Source organism: Haematobia irritans, chromosome 2 (genome assembly GCF_050003625.1).
Source record: "Haematobia irritans isolate KBUSLIRL chromosome 2, ASM5000362v1, whole genome shotgun sequence".
Taxonomy (NCBI): domain Eukaryota; kingdom Metazoa; phylum Arthropoda; class Insecta; order Diptera; family Muscidae; genus Haematobia; species Haematobia irritans.
The window spans coordinates 127,648,094-127,672,612 of record NC_134398.1 but is presented as its reverse complement, the minus strand read 5'-3'; the positions used below and the strand labels follow the sequence as shown (position 1 = coordinate 127,672,612).

The following is a 24,519-nucleotide window of genomic DNA, read 5'->3' as shown; positions in this document are numbered from 1 at the left end:
TTGCACTAGCGATTTTATAAGAAAAAAGTGGGTTTAGCCATGTTTTATATGGAAGCTATATCTAAATCTGAACCGATTTTAACCAAAGAACCTTAATTCTACTCCCTGTGCAAAGTTTCAAGTAAATCGGAGTAAAACTTTGGTCCCGTAGTTATATGATTCTAAATAGGGCGAAAGATATATATTGGAGATATATCTAAATCTGAACCAGGGGGAATCCCCAATATTGGCAGCGCTGCGCGTACATCGAAAAAAAACTTCCGTAGTTAAACTAACGCTAATTTTAACTTATTTTTATTGGGAAAAAAATTATTTATTTGTAGTTAAATTTTATTAGTTTTTCGAAATTTTCCACAGCCCAATGAAATTTTTCTAATGCTAAGTATGTCTCAAACATTTAATGAACTAAACGTGGGTTCGTATGATTTCCAAATTTAGGAAATCTCAAATGTGCAGTATAATTTAGTTCAATTTTTCCACGACATAGTTCATTCTTGCTATAAAACAGTTTACTTTTTTTCTGTGTACCTTTGAAGCCACTGTGGGGCAAGCATACATTTGTATAGGTCATACAATGGATATCTTAGTTAGGAACCCAATTAACAAATTTGCAATACTTGTATTATTGAACTCAGATTCACGATATTGCAACGATTAAGCCTTCTTTATATACGATTTTTATCCAAAGCCGTGGGTTTAATATTTTACTTCTTCTTAGCACATCTTGTAGATTTCATGCTGGTTCTCAGACATCTCGATCTGCTCTTTCCTTTTTCATAATCTTCGTATTCATTCAATCGCATATTTCAGTTCATGCCATAGGAGTCAGTTGCGACTTCGAACCATTTGACAGGACAAAAAATATTTTTACTTTAGATTTCCTTTTCATCCCATTGTGCATCACAACGATAAAATGTCATCAGCGCAGATCATTTAATTTCAATTGAAATGCGCGCCATTAATTTTGAAGTCTCCCTTACGTTTTATTCGTACTAGCCTGAGGCTCAAAAAAAAACATTTTGACTATTGTGTGCAATGCAATCCATTGCAATTGGAATAATTCAATTGTTATAATTTCAATTAATTTGTAGCCCTTTTTTGTTAGTCTCCACACATCGTTCTGTTATGCCAACGTTCTTTTATTATAGCCATTGTTGACAGAATGCTAGTTAGTGCATTTTTGTCTTTTTTTTTTTTTTTTTGTTGCAATCTCAAGTTGAACAGTAATTTTAATAAATTATCACAGATTGCCAATTCATCGATTTTTTATTTGTTAAATATGTCATCAGTATACACTTGTGGAATTTGAATGTTTAATTATGTATGACATGTGTTTACCAATTATTTGTTTTATATATTTTAAATAAACAGTATATATCAACAGAAATTAAGTAGGGTTACAAAAAGTGAATTTTCGACTAAGCGATATTAACTTTGTCATTCCGTTTGTAACACATCGAAATATTGCTCTAAGACCCCATAACGTATATATACTCTGGGTCATGGTGAAATTCTGAGTTGATCTAAGCATGTCTGTCCTTGGACACATGTAGTTGTTATTGATGTAGGTCGGATGGTATTGCAAATGGGCCATATCGGTCCACTTTTACGTATAGCCACCATATAAACCGATCCCCAGATTTGGTTTGCGGAGCCTCTAAGAGAAGCAAATTTCATCCGATCCGGCTGAAATTTGGTACATGGTGTGAGTATATGGTCTCTAACAACCATACAAAAATTGGTTCACATTGGTTCATAATTATACATAGCCCCCATATAAACCGATCCGCAGATTTCACCTCCGGAGCCTCGTGGAAGAGCAAAATTCATCTGAATCAGTTGAAATTTGGTACGTGGTGTTAGTATGTTGTCTCTAACTAGCGTGCAGGAAGTGGTCCATATCGGTCCATAATTATATGTAGCCACCATATTAACCGATCCCCAGATTTAACCTCCGGAGCCTCTTGGAGGAGCAAAATTCATCCGAATCAGTTGAAATTTGGTACGCGGTGTTAATATATGGCCTCAAAGACCCATCCAGAAATTGGTCGAAATCGGTCCATAATTATATATAGCCCCCATATAAACTGATCCTCAGATTTGACCTCCGGAAATTTGGTACGTGGTGTTAATATAGCTCCCATATAAACCGATCTGCAGATTTGACCTCCGGAGCCTCGTGGAAGAACAAAATTCATCCGATTCGGTTGAAATTTGGTACGTGGTGTTAATATATGGCCTCAAAGACCCATCCAGGAATTGGTCGAAATCGGTCCATAATTATATATAGCCTCCATATAAACCGATCCCCAGATTTGGCCTCCGGTGCCTTTTGGAGAAACAAAATTAATCCGATCTGATTGAAATTTAGTACGTGGTGTCAGCATATGGTCTCTAACAACCATGCAGGTATTGGTCCATATCAGTCCATAATTATATATATCCCCCATATAAACCGATACCGAGATTTGGTTTTAGAGCCTCTTGGAGGAGCAAATTTCATCCGAGTCAGTTGAAATTTGGTACATTGTGCTAGTATATGGCCGTTAACAACAGTGTTTAAGTATTACCACAACCCAAGTAATTCGATTGTGGATGACAGTCTTTCGCAGAAGTTTCTACGCAATCCATGGTGGAGGGTAAATAAGATTCGGCTTGACCGAACTTACTGCCGTATATACTTGTTTGTTACTATTTAACTTTTGATGTTCTTTTGATGTTCTTCGGGTAATATTTCAATCCATGGTGTAGGGTACATAAGATTCGGCCAGGCCGAACTTACTGCCGTATATACTTGTTTGTTACTATTTAACTTTTGATGTTCTTCGATTCGGGTAATATTTCAATTCGAGCTTCTGAAAGGCGCACGAATTTACAAAGAAGCGACCTTAACATGTTTGGCGATCTGCCACCAAATTTGGGGAATTCCTAGGTTAGATGGGGATAGGTGGGTAAAATGATGGATGTCGCAATAATGCATAATCGTATACCTGAGATAGCCATAGCAGCCGAGTGTGACATCCTGAAGCCAATAAGATGGCCCTGGGAAATTGAGACGCCAGAACAAATAGCGAAATAACTGCTACACCTATGGATCGATTACGGGGCCGCAGCACAATCCTGTAGGCAGAAGTTCTTGCCATAATGCAATGTGTTAAATGGCTCGGAAATGACGTGCGGCCACAAACGTGCCAGAGGGCGATCAGGCCATAGCAGTCATTACGGTTCGACCGCGAACCGAACTGGCATGCAAATGCATGATCAACGAATACTCGTAATACGGGAAAACCGCAAGATATGGGTATGGGGGATGTCGGGATGAGAGGAAAATGAACTGGCGATAGAGAAGCGAACTTAGAGAACACAAAGTCAATAGAGGCTTTGCGGGCGGAGTTGGATGAATGGACACGGTAGACACATAAAGCGATATGGACCAATGGAACGGTCGACGAATATACTATGGGGTGACCTAGATAAAAAAGCGGAGAGCGACAGTCAGGGAATATTTATCAGGTCTGGGAGAATGGGACCCAAGAATAGATACTCAGGGAAATAAATGTGTAGCAGAGGGATCAAAGATGGGTAAGAGGATGGGACTGGGTGTATATGTGGTGGACCCAGGCACCGAGATCCTATTCCGATTGCCGCACTAAAGCAGAATCTTGCAGGCAGAAGTGGGTGCCATAATGGAATGTGTTAATTGACTCGGAAATAACACGAGGTCACAAAATATTGGAATGCAAAAGCATGATCTTCGAATATTAGGAATACACCAGAATCCGCAACATATGGGTGCTGGGACAGGCCAGAATAAGAGGAAATGTAAAGGCAAATGCATGTAGGGCGTGTTTTGAGGATGATGAGACCATGGAACACTACATTTGTCACTGCCTTGCCTTTACTAGGCAAAGCGTTAATCATATCCCAGCTGGGGTAGGTCCCGTATCACCTCTTCAGCGATATGAATAACTGAAAACATATTAGGGAATTCGTTAGAGACACAGATGTTCTGCAATAAGGGTACATTGGAAAGAAGAAGTAAGAGCACACAACAAGCCGAATACTTGCCTAAGTGTATGTCAGCCGACATGAGACAGGACAACCTGAAACCCTAACCTATCCTAATAAATACACCCCTTTGTGCCCCCGTGGCACAAAGTGGCAACAAATGCCGACTGAAATCATTCGGTTTTATGAAATTCCAAACCCAGTCTGCCACGCAATGCAATTGTGGTCATATCAAATTTCCTTGCAGCATCATTCGAACATTAGATCATCATCCACATTTGTTTTCTACATCATCTTCATTGACTATCATGTCTCTGGCCACAATAAAGAAGTTTCGTAGACTGGAATGTACAAGAAAGTTCAAACTCAATCTCGGCAATCGTTCATGGACCTTGTGTTGACAGCACTGGTGATAAACGCATGCTTGCTTGAACAACAATAAAACGCAACATTGCATTCAATTAGAATGCAAGACAAAAATAGCCTGAAACACAGAATTACGCCGCCAGATAATAGTGGTCGTTAGCATAAGAACAAAAAGAAGTGGCTATTTTAAAATTTAGGATAGAACCACAACAATGTCATTTCAATCGTCCATAGGAGAATGAATGGGGGAAAACAACGAGATTACAGAGGACTTAAAATTGTAGTCATCTCACAGTTCTTGAGAAATTGCACTGTTAAACAACTTCTCGCAGGATATACTCGCAGCACTTAATTTCTTAGACCACTACGGGTGTCCTTAAACCGCTTTATTTATTTACTTATAATTTATTACAATTTTAAAAACAAGACAAACTATCTTCCAAGGCTGCCGTTAGTAATTCCTCTTTTTTGGCGCATTACCACCATTTGATATCGGTGCCTTAGGAAAATTTCGTTTTGCGCGATAGGGTTTAATTCTTGATCATATCCTAAAATATACATTAATCGATTAAGATTTAGATATACAACTGCTGTATAAAATATATACATAAATATGGTTCTCATTTTGATTTTTTTGATTCTTTTCAGTGCCACATCCCAAGCCTCAATATACAGAAAATAGCATAAGTAAAACAGATGAAATAGACTATGAACGAAATTATGCCGTCGCCTTGGGAGCCCCACTACTTATACCTCTAATGGATGAAATTATATTGGAGGCAAATACAGATTTTGTACTACGCTGTGAATCCAGTGAACCAATTGTGTGGAAACATCCTTTGGACTCCATTGTTGAAGAAGGATTTTATGTACCCGACGATAAGAATCGGACATTTGGCATAACGTTGACCTTAAAAATGGTCTCTTATGAATCGGTGGGTAATTACTATTGCATCAAAGAGTCCAGTGTAGATGCTGAAAAATTGGCGTCGATTGATGACTCCACTCTAACCGATTTGGCTAATAATAATTTGGCAACATCAATTTATGTTTATGTAAATGGTAAGTTTTGAAATTTGAAGACCAAGTCATATAATTGACTTTGTTTTTTTTTTTCTTAAATTATACAGACACAGAAAACCTATTGGCTCCCATGCCTTATCCTGTCGTTCATGTGGTTCAATTCCAAGATGCTGTTATACCTTGTAAACCATCGATGCCCAACGCTGAAGTTTTATTGACATTACCCAGTGGAAAAGTAAGTAAGGATAGAAAGGAGTTTGGTAAGCACATAGCCATAATGTTACAAAGCCTCAATTGTATATCCTGAGTGGTTTCTTCTTACAAGTGATTGAAATTTCAATGTGACATATGTACACAGAAAAAGGCCTATCATTAAACTGCCTTTTTTTATTGCAAAACTATTATTTTGTGGATAATTTCATTAAAAAAAAAAACAAGTAAGGAAAGTCTAAAGTCGGGCGGGCATGCATATTGAGAACGTCAATTCTACTCCCTATGCAAAGTTTCACATAAATCAGAGTAAAACTGTGGCCTCTGTGGTTATATGAGTCTAAAGCGGGCGAAGAATATATATAGGAGCTATATCTAAATCTGAACGCATTCCAAAATTTGAATGAGTATCCAGAACGTTAATTCTATTCTGCAACATTTAAAGCAAATAAGGGCAAAACTTTGGCTTGTGGGGTCATATAGGTGCATATCGGGCGAAAAATATATATGGGAGCTATATCTAAATCTGAATCAAATTCGGCATACTTTACGACACTATCAATTGCGCTCCTTGTCCAAAATTTAAAGCAAATCGGGCTAAAATTCTGGCTTTTGGGGTCATATTAGTACCGTATGGGAAATTGGTGCAAATTGCCACTGACGGTCGTAATTTATTTATTTCCGTACTCGCTTGATATTAAAATCTTAGATCCTTTTAGATTCTAATATCAAGAATTTTCACATTTAGAGAAATAAAATCATCAGAATAACCTATTGTTCGACATATTTCAAAAGTTTTTTTTTTCATTTCGGGTTCGATTGGGATGCCCAAATTGAAACAGATTTCTAAGAGAGAGGCCGAGACTGGTTCCTGAGGACTTGTCTATGGGGTGCTCCTGCTAAATTGTCCCAGGACGTGTCCTTTGGTATGAGTCCAAGATGCGTCCTAAAATGTAAATTTACCCCGTCAATGACAAACCCATCTTAAAGTGGCCGGTTCCTCCATACGTTTTGACCAGAACTGGGACTTGTCCATACGCACCAGGAACTAGTCCTGTACCGGTTCTGTGGTTGATCCATTTCCCGTAGGGTAGATATTGGGCGAAAGATATATAAGGGAGCTATATCTAAAACTAAACCGATTTCTTCCAAAATCAATAGGATTCTATTCTGACCCAAAACACATACTTGTGCCAAATTTTAAGTCGATTGAACTTCAATTGCGACCTAGACTTTCATCACATCTTTGGTTAAAGATTGGAATCTTAAGCTAACATTAATATCAAAATCTTCCCAATCAATTGAACAACGAGTTTACCTATCCATAATAACTTAACCCTCTCATACCCAATGTTGCCTATACACTGATAGAAAAAACTTCATTATATTAACGAAATTTGTCATTGACATTAAACCAATGAAACAAATTCGTTTATATAACGACATTTTTCGTTATTATAATGAATTTAATGTTAATCAATGATACGTTTCGTACTATTAACAAATATTTTCATTGTCGCAATGAAAATGTTTCATTATATCAATGAAATAGTTTCGTTAGCTCAATTTTAATGAAATTTTCTTTGTGTGTAGGAATATTGTGTTTATATGCTTCTAAGTCCCCTTATTTTGATTTGTTCGGCATGCGATTTTTTTCCACTATGTGACGAACCAGAATAGCACGAACTTTGTTCATTTCATGTGTGAGTCAAGACTAACATATATAGCATAAAAAACTGTTAGACCCGTGCATTTTAATTCGGGCATGAGAGGGTTAAAAAAATCCGTAATGGTAGTCTAAACAAAAAGTTTACATGAATTCTAAGAGTTTGATCTTATTGATGGACTTGTCATTTTGTCACCGTTTCAACAGCCGTTGCACTGAATTTGGATCACTTCTTAAGGTGTGATCCGAATTCAGTATTTTGGATGTGATTTTTATTATGATTTTTAATGCATTCTAAAGTTTATTCGTCATTTGTTTTGTTTTTATTATTGTGTTTTTTTTTATTGTATGATTTTAATGATTCTTACTATGTGTTTATCCTATTTGAAATAAACAAAGTTAAAATTGTCCAATAAAAATATTAAAAAAACGAGTAAAAGAATTTAATGAAAAGAACTTCGTGTGTAATTATAATCAAGAACATCATTGGGAGAACATTTTTGGAAGCGCTTTTAAAGTTATGCCATTATAACAACTTCCATTTTAATACCCTCCACCATAGGATGGGCGGTATATTAACTTTGTCATTCCGTTTGTAACACATCGAAATATTGCTCTAAGATCCCATAAAGTATATATATTCTGGGTCGTGGTGAAATTCTGAGTCGATCTGAGCATGGCCGTCCGTCCGTCCGCCTGTTGAAATCACGCTAACTTCCGAACGAAACAAGCTATCGACTTGAAACTTGGCACAAGTAGTTGTTATTGATGTAGGTCGGATGGTATTGCAAATGGGCCATATCGGCCCACTTTTACGTATAGCCCCCATATAAACGGACCCCCAAATTTGGCTTGCGATTGCTCTAAGAGAAGCAAATTTCATCCGATCCGGCTGAAATTTGGTACATGGTGTTAGTATATGGTCTCTAACAACCATGCAAAAATTGGTCCATACCGGTCCACTTTTACGTATAGCCCCCATATAAACGGACTCCCAAATTTGGCTTGCGATTGCTCTAAGAGAAGCAAATTTCATCCGATTTGGCTGAAATTTGGTACATGGTGTTAGTATATGGTCTCTAACAACCATGCAAAAATTGGTCCATATCGGTTCACTTTTACGTATAGCCCCCATATAAACGGACCCCCAAATTTGGTTTGCGATTGCCCTAAGATAAGCCACTTTCATCCGATCTGGCTGAAATTTGGTACATGGTGGTAGTATATGGTCTCTAATAACCATGCAAAAATTGGTCCACATCGGTCCATAATTATATATAGCCCCCATATAAACCAATCCACAAATTTGGCTTGCGGAGCCTCAAAGAGAAGCAAATTTCATTCGATACGGCTGAAATTTGGTCATGGTATTAGAATATGGTCTCTAACAACCATGCAAAAATTGGTCCATATCGGTCCATAATTATATATAGCCCCCATATAAACCGATCCCCAGATTTGAACTCCGATCCGGTTGAAATTTGGTACGTGGTGTTAGTATATGGTATCTAACAACCACGCAAAACTTGGTCCATATCGGTCCATAATTATATATAGCCCCCATATAAACCGATTCCCAGATTTGGTTTGCGGATCCTCTAAGAGAAACAAATTTCATCCGAACCGGCTGAAATTTGGTACATGGTATTAGTAGATAGCCTCTAAGAACCATTCAAAAATTGGTCCATATCAGTCCATAATTATATATAGCCCCTATATAAACCGATCCCCAGATTTGAACTCCGGAGCCACTTGGACGAGCAAAATTCATCCGATCCGCTTGAAATTTGCAACGTGGTGTTAATATATGGCCGCTAATAACCATGCCAAAATTGGTCCATATCGGTCTATAGTTATATATAGCCGATCCCCAATCACACAAAAATTGGTCCATATAGGTTCATAATCATGCTTTCCACTCGAGCAAAAATAATCTAGCAAAATTTTATTTCTATAGAAAATTTTGTCAAAATTTTATTTCTATAGAAAATGTTGTAAAAATTTTAATTCTATACAGAATGTTGTCAAAATGTTATTTCTATAGAAAATTTTGTCAAACTTAATTATATACGTATTTAATGGCCATTTTAATTTAATATATACCACGTATGGACTACGTGGTATATATTATGGTATTAGGAAGTTTTAAGATACCTTGTCATCGGCAAAAGTTACCGCAACCCAAGTAATTTGATTGTGGATGACAGCCTTCAGTAGAAGTTTCTACGCAATCCATGGTGGAGGGTACATAAGCTTCGGCCTGGCCGAACTTACGGCCGTATATACTTGTTTTTGTTGTTTTTTTTTGCTCGGGAAAATTCAAAATCCTCAAAATAAGTATTGACCTATTTTGATCTTTAATTCAATAAGATTCCATATCTCAGTTAATTTAAATACTATTTCTTTAAACCAAAAATGTTTTTCTTTACTTTAAGAAAAAATTGTCTTACTTCAAAGACATACAGACGTTGACACTGGAACACAAATTTCGCAAAATAAATTTAAAGAAACACATTTTTAAAGCAACTTTCTTTTAATTACAATTTCTTTATTTTAAAGAAATTTGTCCATAATTTATGTAAATTGCGTGTCCTACAATTTAGTTTCTAAAATCGTTCTTATTAGACCAATATTTTTTCAGTGTTGTTACTACGGTACGGTATTTTGACTATTCCTAAAGAATTTGGGTATAGATTCAAAGATAAAGATGCTGCTTCTTTAAAATGAATATTAAATATATTAATTAATTTAAAGATTATTTCCTTAAATAAAAAATTATTTTGTGTAAGGAAAATTAATATGACTTCATAGGCAAATTGCATTAACAGTTGGATCCAAACTTCAAAGTTTCTTGTTCTAAATTTAATGAAAATATTATGAACTTACTTACTTTTTCTATTTTAAGAATTGCATGTCTTAAAATTGATATTGCATAATTTTTCATATTAGGATAATTTTTTCTGTGTATTTATGTATGTTGCATTGTATTATTTCAACTCACTTATAAAATCTCTGAGAGGATAATTTTTAAATCAAACAAAAATTTTTTCCATTTTATTTGGTTACAAATTAGTTTAAGATATATCAAGTTTTACACGCTTCACATTTTTCTCTTCTTCCTTAATCTTCCTCACATTATTAATACGCTAATAATTGTTATTGTGATTCAAAAATTGCACTAATTTTTAATGAATTATAAATAAATAATAAATAATGAATTAAAAATAAATAAATTATTGAAAAAACCAAAGGAAAGCAATGAAATACAAAATTTTAATAAATTCGAAATATGTACATAATAAATTGTAGTGGTATATGTTTAAAATGAAAACATTTTACTTAAATATTTTTTTTAAATTTAAAATAATATTTATTAAAAATAAATATATTAAATTTAATAAAATTAATAATAATAAATTTAAATATAATAACTACAACATATTTTTCAATTTGGAAAAACATTTAAAATATTTGTATAATTTTGCAATTAGTAAAAGATTTTAATTAAAATTTTCTTTCATTGTGGGTTCATTTTTTTTTTTGCTTGATGAATTTTTAAATTAAACCTTTAATCGGTAGCTTTATTCCATACATTGGAATTTCGAAAATTTTGTCCATTCGATTGTGATAATATTCGAAATTTATAACTTTTCTTTATTTTTGAAAATTAAATCAATTTTTGAATCTATTTCATTTGGCAAATAATCACTAATAGTCTTTTTTCTAATTTTTTTCATTGCATAATTAATGTTTGAAACTTATATTTTTTATTTAACATTAGCTGTAAGATTTTATTTTGGCTTTGGTTTTTGTTTTTACTTTCATATTTTATTTTTGTTTTTCTTTTTTGTTCTGCAAAATAATAACGCTTTATAGGATGATGAGCAAGTAACCATATCAACTTCAAATTTAACCATACAAAATATAAACTCTCCATCGGTTAAAATCTTTGATAGTATCACTTATAAACCCTCCATTGGATTTGTTATTCACGTTTTGGATACAGTTAGCGGTTTTATTGGTTGTAGTGCTCAATATGAGGGAATAACCACGGAAAGACATATTTCGATAAAAGTTTTTCGTATGTGGTGATTATAAAATAAATTATTTTTCGTACTTACGTAAAAACTAACTAACCCTAAATTTAGAATATTATATATATTTTATTATATCTCAAGTGAGTAAAATAAAAGTAGTTTTTTTATTTACTATAAAATGCAAAAATACACAAAAATATTGGTAAAGTTAATTCATCTAACTTACATTTAATATTAAATGAGATCAATATTTAATTAATAATATTTGATAAATAATTAAAAATATATTGATCTCATTTTAATAATGAATGTCTTTGGTTTTCCATTTCCTTAAGAAATTTATTAACAAATTAATTTAAATATAATAAATAATTTGTTTTAAATATTTTTTACCTCAAACTTGATAAGTTATTTCTGTATTATACAAATATTACAAATATTGGAATAGTAAAAAAAAACAATTACAGAAATTAATTAAATGAATCTTTTACTTGAATTAATTGCCTAATTGATATTATCGATTTAATTATGGAAACAGTTTAAATTTTAAATTAAATGTGGCATCTAAAAAATATTTTTGTGTATATGTAAAAATCATTTAAAATATATAAAACAAAATATCTCTGTAAAATAGTAGACTAAATGTATATAGTACAAATACATATGTAAAAATTTTACTCTTATACCCATATCAAAAATACTTTTAAAACTTAAATATTACATTGAATTAATTAACGGTCAAATAAGCAACACGGTTGCACGTTTGATTTGATTCGTTTATTCTTGCCTTCCTACTTACGCGGCTGTATATATATGGCTTTGTTTTCAGCCGATTTGGGAATAAATTTCTATGCCTTTTTCCTGTTATTGACACCAAACATTGGAATAACTTCCTCAACTTGATGGTTGAAGTTTCCATCGGTCTCTTCTACATGAACCTTCTCAAGGATGTATTAATTATTTTAATTTGATATAAATTGGGTCAATTTAGTTTAGCTTTATTTAATACAATTTAATTTAACTCAATCCAATTTATTAATTTACGTTCAATTTTTAAATTAAATGAATTAAGTTAGATTAATGTTATTATTTAAATTTGCATTATGTTTAGTTGGATTAAAAAAATGTATGTTACTGTGCAACCTCAAACAAATTGGTCTCTCATGATTGAACACCTCCAAAATATAGACAAAATTTGACTGCATTTTTTATACCCTCCACCATAGGATGGGAGATATATTAACTTTGTCATTCCGTTTGTAACACATCGAAATATTGCTCTAAGACCCCATAAAGTGTATATATTCTGGGTCGTGGTGAAATGCTGAGTCGATCTAAGCATGTCCGTCCGTCCGTCCGCCCGTCCGTCTGTTGAAATCACGCTAACTTCCAAACGAAACAAGCTATCGACTTGTCGGATGGTATTGCAAATGGGCCATATCGGACGTATAGCCCCCATATAAACCGATCCCCAGATTTGGTTTGCGGAGGAGCAAAATTCATCCTCTTCGAGGAGCAAAATTCATCCGAAATTGATACATGAAATTTGGTACATGGTGTTAATATATGGTCTCTAACAACCATGCAAAAATTGGTTCATATTGGCCCATAATTATATATAGCCCCCATATAAACCGATCCCCAGATTTGGCTGGCGGAGCCTCGAATAGAAGCAAATTTCATCGATCGGGCGAAAATTTGGTACATGGTGTTAGTATATGGTCTCTAAAAACCATGCAAAAATTGATTCACATCGGTCCATATTTATATATAGCCCCCATATAAACCGATCCCCATTTGGCTTGCGGAGTATCTAAGAGAAGCAAATTTCATCCGATCCGGCTGAAATTTGGTACATGGTGTAAGTATATTGTCTCTAACAACTACGCAAAAATTGGTCTACATCGGTTCATAATTATATATAGCCCCCATATAAACCGATCCCCCGATTTGGCTTGAGGAGCCTCTAAGAGAAGCAAATTCCATCCGATCCGGCTGAAATTTGGTACATCGTGTAAGTATATGGTCTCTAACAACCATGAACAAATTGGTCCATATCGGTCCATAATTTATATAGCCCCCATATAAACCGATCCCCAGATTTGACCTTCGGAGTCTCATGGATGAGCAAAATTCATCCGATTCGGTTGAAATTTGGTACGTGGTGTTAGTATTTGGTCTCTAACAACCATGCAAAAATTGGTCCATATCGGTTCATAATTATATATAACCACCATTTAAACCGATCCCCAGATTTGACCTCCGGAGCTCTTGGAGGAGCAAAATTCATGCGATCCGGTTGAAATTTGGTACGTCGTGAAATTTGGTATATTGTGCTAACAACCATGCCAAAATTGGTCCATATCGGTCTATAATTATATATAGCCGATCCCCAAAAATAATCTACCAAAATTTTATTTCTACAGAAACTTTTGCCAAAATTTTATTACTATAGAAAATTTTGTCAAAATTTTATTACTATAGAATATTTTGTCAAAATTTTATTTCTATAGAAAATTTTGTCAAAACTTTATTTCTAAAGAAAATTTTGTCAAACTGAATTATATACGTATTTAATCGGCCTTGTTTTGTTTAATATATACCCCGTATGGACTAACTTACAATTGAGAAGACGGTGTTAAAAAGTTTAAGATACCTTGCCATCGGCAAGTGTTACCGCAACCCAAGTAATTCGATTGTGGAGTTTTAGTACAAGTTTCTATGCAATCCATGGTGGAGGGTACATAAGATTCGGCCTGGCCGAACTTACGGCCGTATATATTTATTGATTATTTAATTTAATCCATAACTTATTCTAATTTAACTTAACTAAAATAAATAATATTACCTATTTATTCTTTTTCAACTATTATTATTTGTTAATTTAATTTTAAATGAATTAAATTAGTAAAAATTGTATGCAAATTCAAATTTAAAACTAAAGTGAAACAAAACTAAACTAAACTGAATTTCGTAAAATCTTATTTTATATTTTGATTAATTCGATTAAATTAATATATTTTTTGTAGTTTTAGTTATTTTGTATTTAATTTGGTTTAATTAAATAAATATAATATTTAATTGAAATTAAAATTGATATAAGTAAGTTTACCACAATTGATTGATTGATGATTTTTATGATTTTAGTATTTAAGTTGCTTTAATTTAGTTTACATTTAAATTAATACAAGTGAATACAATTTATTTTATTTTAAATTAATTTAGTTTAGTTACTTAAGATAATTTCATTTTAGTTAATTTAACTCAGTTTATTTTTTTTTACTGAATTTCATTCAATTACAAATAGTGTATTCATTTTAACTTAATTTGATTTCATTAAAACAAATTAAATCAAATTATAATAGCTTTATGTTCAGTAATTTTAATTTCGGCCTCATACCATTTTGTACAGCACAATTAAAAATAAATTATAACTTTAAAAAATTACATTAATGATGAAGTAAAAAAATTTCAATGAGTTTGTATGTAATAAAATTATATAAAATAAATTAAATAATACAAATAAAACACGAAAATTTAAATAAAATACAAAAATCTTTATATTAATTTAAAAAAATATATATATTACTTAAAATAGAAATACATCATATTAGGTTCAAACAAATCGAATTAATGTTCTTTAATTTTATGCTTTTTTGTGCGAATTATAAACTATATGATGAAAAAAAATATATAAAATTTTAATGAAAAATTAATTAAAATAAATTACATAATAAATAAAACAAGAATATTTAAAATAAAATACAACAACTTTAAAATAAAATCTAAAATAAAAATAATCGTGCTAAGCTCAATTGAGTTTAAGTTGCCTTAAATCGAATTGGATTAAAATGATTTTAGTAGAAGATATTTAAAAATTGATTAACCCCTGAAATACAAATGCATAGTATTTCAGTTACTTTAATTTAGTTTAAATTAAAATTAACACAATTCAATCCAATTTACTTTACTTTAAATTAAATTAATTTAATTTAGTTAGTTAAGGTTTATTTTATTTATTTATTTATTTATTTTTTACAGTTACTTTAATTTAGTTTAAATTAAAATTAATACAATTCAATCCAATTTAGTGTACTTTAAATTAATTTAATTTAATTAGTTAAGGTTTATTTTATTTATTTTTTTATTTTTTTTTAATTGAAATTAATTATTTTTTTAATTTAATTAATTGTCTTGATTCAATTTTATTTTAATGGAATAAAATAATATAATTTTATTCAATTAAAAGGTACATTACATAATAAAAGTTACATAAACTTAAGAAACTTAATTATATTAAGTTAGTTTAACGTTAATTAAATTTAATTTCGCCCTCGTACCGCCCTCATTTTGTACAACGCAATGAAATGAAATTAAATAAAAACTATACAAAATCATATAATTTTGTATATAACTATACAAAATGATATGATGAAATAAAAAAAAGTATATAAAAGTTTCATAAGTTTATATGAAATAAAATTATATAAAATAAAGGAAATGAAATAACAATCCATTAAATTATATAACTATCCATTACCGAAATATAACTTTAAAAAAAAATTTTAAAATAAAAATAAATAATAGTAAATAATAAAAATAAAATCTTACCACGTTAGATCCAGTTGAATTGATTGCATTTTATTTAAATCGAATTCGCTTAAAATGATTTTAATAGAAGACACTTTAATAGGGGAGATTATATTCAAACTGGTTGGTTACCCCGCATAAGATATCCTATTTTTTTTATATTTGTTTATAATGTTTAAATTAATATGAATTTATATAATTTCGTATTGGTATATTGGTTGTTGGCTACTAATTTTTTTCCAAAAGAGGGTTTCTTAAAAATGTTCTGCTTTTCGCTTTAATTACACTCAATGACAAATCTTTGCTTACACCTCACAAAATAATCCATACACTTGCATATTTCTGGTTTTTAATAATTTACTCTATTATTCCAAATATGTTAATTTTATTTATTATATAAATGCAAAAAAAAAATAATTTAAATTATATTTCATTTTATTTATCTCAACGAAAAAAAAAATTGTGCGACCATCTATAGACATTAGCCAGTGATAGCGGTGTACGTTATTTTCCTCGTTTGGGCTTTGTAATCGAAGTACGCAGCATGGAGGAACATGGTTCCTATATATGTCGTCCCAAAACTCCGGCCCCTGCCAATGAGGAGGAATTCACCGAATTCGAAATAATACTGGGTAACAAAATTGTTAATCGTGAGTTATTGCACCCCTGTTTTTGTGCTTGTTTTCCGTCTTTTTTTAAGTTCCTTTAAGTTATGGTATGGTTATCCTAAATGGTCTCCTTAACCCACCACCATGTAAAAAAAATGTTAAGATATAAATTTGAAATCCCTTACCAAGGATTCCACATTTTTCCACGAAATGAGTATTATCAAGTATTTTCGGTTATGGGATAGATTAATGGAAAAAATTGTTATATGAAATTATTTTTTAAAGGATTTAAATTGGATTTCTGTTTGGTTAATAATAACTTTTCCGAAAATTCTTATTTAACTTTGGGCTTTTTGGTCTTTTTATATCTTTCTCAATGGTGGCGTTTTTCTTCATATTTTCCTTTGTTTTCTAATCTCTATTTTTCATAACAAAACTAAATTAAAAAAAATTAAAAATTATTAGATTTATCAACGTCTAATACAACAAGTGGATATGTGATGGGCCTAACACTCAATTCCCAATGGAAGACCACAACTATTGTAACCACTACTACCGATACTACTATCACCTCATCACCCAATCCAAATCCTACAACAGTGTCTCCACAACTACCAGCCAGCACTATTGTGACCAGTTTAGTAACTAACCCAAAATTAGTCAATGTCACTAACAGTACCATTCTTAGCCGTCCAATGTATACCAGTGTCCGCGATAGTAATGTTTTGGGGCTTAAAGGTGTTGCTATGGATGCTGATGAGATGAATGATCATCACATCGATATAGATAATCACAATAGTTTAAATACTGAAACAATTCACAATAATCATTTGGGTAATGGTTTTATCATTGAACATAATCAACGTGAGCATCGTCAATATCCATATACTACAAAGACCATGACGATGAGTACGACGACAAAAAACTACGACGAATACGAGGATTTTAATGTTAACGACGATTCCGAATATCAGCACAGCGAATATACATCTTTAGCGAATTTTGAAAATAATTCAATAGCTTTGAATTCTTCGGCGTTAAGAATTAGACGTGACGTTGAAACAACCACCAGACATTCATCTCGAGCATCACATTCAAAAAGTAGTACTCCCAAGCGTAAGTGTTTGCTTGTTTGGTGGCTTGATTGCGATACAAAAAATGCATCATTCACTGAAAATGCTTGTGAAAATCACCCGAGAGAAGGAATTAACCTGAAATTTCTCTATTTCATTGCTTAAATCTGTCAAATCACGTCAAAATCGATTTTCGATAAATCAATTGTTTAGGGTCTAAAAATCTTTTTTGGTAAATCGATTGTTGAAGGGTCTAACTATCGATTTTCGATAAATCGATTGTTGAAGAGTCTAACTATCGATTTTCGATTAATCGATTGTTGAAGGATGTAAAAATCTTTTTCGATAAATCGATTGATGGGTATAAAAGTCGATTTTCGATAAATCGACTTCGGAGTACAAATGTTCAATTTCTGTTATCTTCAAAATGGTTTTAATTTTATCTGTTTATTTTTTTTTTAAGTCATGAAAACACTAAATTAAAAGTACAAAAATATATATGAAAACGATTATATATTTATCAAGTTTTATCAAATAATGGATGGAAAAGATAAATTAAATAATTCAAAAAAGTAACCCTGAAAACAAGCTGGTTTTCAGCTTGAAAACTGAAGCTTTAGTTGAAAACTCAGCTTTAGTTGAAAACTCTACTTTAAAGGTCGGTGGACCGATTAAAAATCGATTACATGAATTGGACAGCGACGAAAGAATTTGACAACAATAATTATTATTTTAACATTTTGATATTTAGGAAAACTCAACTTTTCCAAATGTATGGATCATTTTACCATACATATTTTGATTTTAGTTATTTCTAAATGTCGATTAAATGATCTGCACTTATAAAATCGATAATAGAGAATTTAAAACTCAGCGACCATTTTTCTTGATCTTTGAAGTTATAAAATTGTTGTCATTTTCAAAATTAGTAAATGTAGATAAAACCATAAATTTTTGATCTATGTATTCCTTCTCTGAAAATCAAATATTTCAAAAAAATATTTCATCGTCGTCGTTTTTATTACAAATCATTAAAAGTTTTACTTCTTTCAAGTTATTTCTATTATATGCAAATATATATATATGTATTTATAGCACACGTTGTTACTTCTGCTTGTCTTGATTTGTTTTTTTAATAAAAATTTATTATATGTAATTATTTATATATAAGTTCACTTTTATATGTGTATATATATGCATTCTCATGTCATTTGTACAATAACATACAAAAATAATTTATATTTACTAATATATTTAATATAATTTTGGTACTAACTACTTGCACAAATAGATGATAGATCTCTCGTAATCAATAAAAAATCAGTATTGAACAAATCACGCATATATACGGTTACTTTTTTACTATGAAAGTATTTATTGAATATATCTTTGGATCATTACATGGGCCAAAATAACGTCATTTCTAAATATTTGTTTTTTTCCGGAAATTTATATATATATATATATATATATATATATAGATATATATATATATATATATATATATATATATATATATATATATATATATATATATATATATATATATATATATATATATATATATATATATATATATATATATATATATATATATATATATATATATATATATATATATATATATATATATATATATATATATATATATATATATATATATATATATATATATATATATATATATATATTCTGGGTCGTGGTGAAATTCTGAGTCGATCTAAGCATATCCGTCCGTCCGTCTGTTAAAATCACGCTAACTTCCGAACGAAACAAGCTATCGACTTGAAACTTGGTACAAGTAGTTGTTATTGATGTAGGTCGGATGATATTGCAAATGGGTCATATCTGTCCACTTTTACGTATAGCCCCCATATAAACCGATCCCCCGATTTGGCTTGCGGAGCCCCTAAGAGAAGCAAATTTCATCCGATCCGTCTGAAATTTGGTACATGGTGTAAGTATATGGTCTCTAATGACCATGCAAAAAATGGTCCATATCGATCCATACTTATATATAGCCCCCATATAAACCGATCACCAGATTTGAACTCCGGAGCTTCTTGGAAGACCAAAATTCATCTGATTCAGTTGAAATTTGGTGCGTGGTGTCAATATATGGCCTCAAACACCCATGCAAAATTCATCCGATTCGGTTGAAATTTGGTACGTGATGTTAGTATATGTTATCCAACAACCATGCAGGAATTGGTTCATATCAGTCCATAAATATACATAGCCCCATATAAACCGATCCCCAGATTTGACCTCCGGTGCCTTTTGGAGAAGCAAAATTCATCCGATCTGGTTAAAATTTGGTACGTGGTGGTAGTATATGATATTTAACAGCCATGCCAAAGGTGGTCCATATCAGTCCATAATCATATATAGCCCCCATATTATAAACCGATCCCGAGATTTGGTTTTGGAGCCTCTTGGAGGAGCAAATTTCATCCGAGTCAGTTGAAATTTGGTACATTGCGCTAGTATATGGCCGTTAACAACCTAACTAGGTCCTTATCGGTCTATAGTTATATATAGCCCTCAGATAAATGAATCCCCAATCACAAAAAAATGGTCCATATCAAGTTCATAATTGTATATAGCCCCCATATTGCAATTCTGGCTCTCTACAACGTATGGACTAACTCACAATTTAGAAAACGATGTTAAGAAGTTTTAAGATACCACAAGCCAAGTAATTCGATTGTGGATGACAGTCTTTCTAGAAGTTTATATGCAATCCATGGAGGAGGGTACATAAGATTCGGCCTGGCCGAACTTACGGCCGTATATACTTGGTTTTTTTTTTTTTATGTTGTATGCAGATGTTCTTTTTTACAATTTTGTTTATTATATATTTTTTCGGAGGAATCGGTGATCTTGTGCATTTAAGGGTTAAATATATAAAAAAGTTGCTATTTTACCAGAATTTTGTTTTTATACTAGGCTCTGAAAGAGAATTAAAACAGTCTTTTTTCAAAATTTGGGAAAGTTTATTTTTTAGCTTTTCAAAATTTCAGTCTTTTTTCAAAATTTGGGAAAGTTTATTTTTTAGCTTTTCAAAATTTGAAAAAGTCGGCCATCAATTATTCGATTTTCCGAGTTCTTCAGAATTTACAGTCGACTTTGCAATGATTACAAAGTCAAAAACTCGATACACGCTTACGTTTACCGAATTTTTAAACGGTTTTTTGTTTATTCGGAAATCCGAATTTTTTGTGTTTTGTTTGTTAACAACCGAAATCTAAAAACGAAATCCGGTTAACCGATTAACCGGTGTCGGTTGTGGACATCCCACGTTCACGTTCATGTTCCTTTTTCAATGAATGAATTCAACTTTCCGATTCTTTTATAAAAAAATCTGTTAATCGATTTTGGCTAACATAAAGATTCGATTAGTCGATTTGACTCGATTTTGTCGATGTTTTAGTTTCTTTACTTTAAAAAATTTTAAAAAATCGGTTAGCGACTATTTGAGTTTTTCAAAATCAACTATTCGACTTTTTCCGAATTCAGCTATTGTATATAATTGTATAATATTAGACTAAAAATTATTATTTGAATATATGGATATTATAAGCTTGTAGAAGACTTTAAATTGCACAAACTTTTATGTTTTTCTGTTTTGCATTTGCCATTTTTTATGTTATATGTCTCATGCATGCCGCTTGTCTCTCTGTAATGCTTACCCATATTCATTACAATCACTAAAAACTTAAATTAAGAAGCATTTTTATCAAAACACTTTATTGATTTTCGACATATAGCTCATACTGAGAAAATCGAAAGGCCCACTATTACCTCAAACTCAAAACATCATGCATTGGTGGGTGAAACATTTGAATTAATATGCGAAATAAGGACGGCCCATGATGTTGGAGTGAAAATAACATGGAGTCTTCCAGAAGGAGTGGATAAGGTATGTATAAGAAAATATTAGACTTAAAAGCTTAAGTTTCGGAAAATTTTAAATTCCACAATAGTTTAAATATTGTTGTATGAAAGCTTGTTGACTTCAAACATAATTCAATACAAAGTAATCATTGCTTTGTAGAATGTTTGAAAAATGCTGGAATTCAAATCAGCTTTTAGCTTCACACATTTCCAATGGTTTGAAATTGTTAAAATATATTATGATTCAACACTAGTTTTAATATTTCCACTGAATATTTTCTTCTAAATCTTGTCTTGATTGCGTTTGGTGAATATTCGGATTCAACACGTTTTCAAACTTAATTCTTTACAACTACTCTGAACTTTTTTACAAATATCGCAAAAGCTGAAAAGTAGATTTTAACTACATTAAATAAATTGTGTTGACATCAAACATTTTCCAAAGGTTTGTGTGGCATTGTTTTAAACATATTTCAATTCAACACTATTTTTAATAAATTTTTGGAGAATTTATATTGTTAAGGTAGGTGGCAGCCCGATGTATCAGGCTGTCTTCGACAATTCAGTCCATTGTGATACCACAGTGGTGAACTTCTCTCTTATCACTGAGTGCTGCCCGATTCCATGTTAAGTCCAATGACAAGGGACCTCCTTTTTATAGCCGAGTCCGAACGGTGTTCCACAGTGCAGTGAAACCACTTGGAGAAGCTTTGAAACATTCAGAAATGTCACCAGCATTACTGAGGTGGGATAATCCACCACTGAAAAACTTTTTGGTGTTCGATCGAAGCAGGAATCGAACCCACGACCTTGTGTATGGAAGGCGGGCATGCTAACCATTGCTCCACGGTGTTGTTATGTGAGATTTCAAATGTTATAAAAGGCGTTTTCTTTTGTAGTGTGGATGAAATTTTAAAATTCAACACTTTACCAAACTTTCATTTTTATATTTCTCAACTACTTATCATTATTATTATTTTTTAATGTCTCTCCATAGGATCGCGTCATCGAAATTAGCCGACGTTCATCAAAATACACTGCTCAACATACCTACACCGAGGGCATACTCACAGTGAAAAATGCTCAATTAAGTGATTCCGGCAAGTACACTTGTAATGTCATCGATCATAGTAAACACAAGAATAGAGATTCCTATGATATGGTCATTATGGAAGATGGCCAATCGTATATAGAACTCCGTGAACCAAATGATTACTATGAAGTAAAATCACCAGCAAATAAGACCATGCAAATGGCCATCGTCTATAAGGGATATCCCCATCCCAGTTTACATTGGTATAAACCAGATGGCAGTGAAATACCCCAGGGCATTTCAGCTAGTGGCAAATACAACGTCTCCACATTGGATGATAAAACTACACTGATTATTCGTAATGTCAATCTCTTGGATAGTGGCCGATATGTGGTGAAGGCTTCAAATGGTGAAGTACTGGAGGAGCGTGAATTTAATGCCACAGTTTTCGATAAACCCATAGTGGCAATTAATGATGTCTATGTCCATGCCGGTGAGAAGGCCCATGTTCAATGTTTCGTAAAATCGCATGTCAAACCCATAGTGACTTGGGTCTTTGAACCATGCAGCATAGAGCCAAGATGGCCATCGTGTTCCAAGGAACTTATACAGGATTTTAATGTAAGTACAAGACGGAAATATCAATATTTGAACTAATAATTTAAAGCTAACTTTCAATGATTCCAGGAAACAAGTTCCCGCAATGGAGATACTCCAATTGACTTTATCTTTGATATGCATTTCATTCCAACATCACCTGGTATCATCTATTGCAATGCTATCAACAAAATTGATAAAGCACATGGAAAAGCCCATATTCTTGTACGAGATATCGAAGAGAATATGACCATATACGGCATCAATGATACCGATATTATAGCTTTGGGAGATGAAGTCACTATAACTTGTGCTGCAGTTGCATATTTCTATCAAAATGATCTGCAATGGCTCGATAAGAATGGTTCATACATCCTGGAGACAAACAGTAAGTGAATTCTCGATTGTAGATAATTTATTTAAATTTTGTAATTAATTTACTTTTATTATTAATTTAATTTAAACTAATTAATTTTTTTTTTCGATTTTTATAGATATTAAAATCACTTCGTCGATTAGTAACTATTCGTATAAAAAATCTTTGACCATCAAACAAATACGCTATGAGGATCAAGGGGAATATGAATGTCGGGCAGGACATATTAACAGTGATAAAATGGAATATAAGATTACATATATTCAAGCTCATGGTAAGGAGAAATTCGTGATGCTTTTTTTATTTTTCACAGAAAAAATTGAGTTCAATCACGAAATTAATTGAATCAATTAATTTTTAATTGAACTTGCCTGAATTACGGAATAGATCGAATAAATCAGCGAAGTCCATTAAAAAAAATAATTAATAAAATAATTTGTCATTGATTAAATTCATTTATGGGAGAGAATTTCTTTTTGATTAAATAATTTAAATATATTTTTACTGAATGTTTTTTAAGGTTTCAATTGAAAAAAATATTGATGATATATTTTCTGCTTTACTACACAAAAAAAAAACAAAATTATTTTTAATAATTAAGAAAAATTAATTTATAATTAAAATATTTTCAATCGCAGAAAAGATAGTATCACTAAATAATTAATTGGTCCAATTAAAACATTAATTGGTCCAATGAAAACATTAATTGATTCAATTAATTTTTGTTATTAAGTTTACTTCTAATTTAAAAATTTGTCGACCCAAAATTCAATTAAAATTTTTATTGGGAAAATTTTGGTGACATTTTTTATGATTGAGTTTTATTATATTTTAAAAATTCGTTGACTAATTATAATGTTTTTTAATTCAATTTTTTAAAATAATAATTAAGAATAATTAATTTATAATTAAAATATTTTCAATCACAGAAATGATAGTATCACTCAATAACGCCACTTAAATAATTAATTGGTCCAATTAAAACATTACTTGATTCAATTAATTTTTGATATTAAGTTTACTTCTAATTGACCC

General features: G+C 31.5%; 1 protein-coding gene across 12 annotated transcripts in view; it reads left to right on the top strand.

Annotated features, from left to right (window-relative positions):
• Positions 1-24,519, top strand: part of Pvr (PDGF- and VEGF-receptor related) — a 326,863-nt gene that overhangs the window by 283,754 nt on the left and 18,590 nt on the right. For 7 of the 12 annotated variants that reach the window (XM_075296123.1, XM_075296124.1, XM_075296122.1 and 4 more), the window contains 8 exons: positions 5,023-5,436; positions 5,505-5,632; positions 16,379-16,550; positions 16,974-17,144; positions 21,352-21,503; positions 22,476-23,132; positions 23,199-23,496; positions 23,603-23,758. In XM_075296123.1, the coding sequence (XP_075152238.1) occupies positions 5,023-5,436; positions 5,505-5,632; positions 16,379-16,550; positions 16,974-17,144; positions 21,352-21,503; positions 22,476-23,132; positions 23,199-23,496; positions 23,603-23,758 (2,148 nt within the window). The other 5 variants (XM_075296126.1, XM_075296128.1, XM_075296130.1 and 2 more) reach the window with 5 other exon arrangements.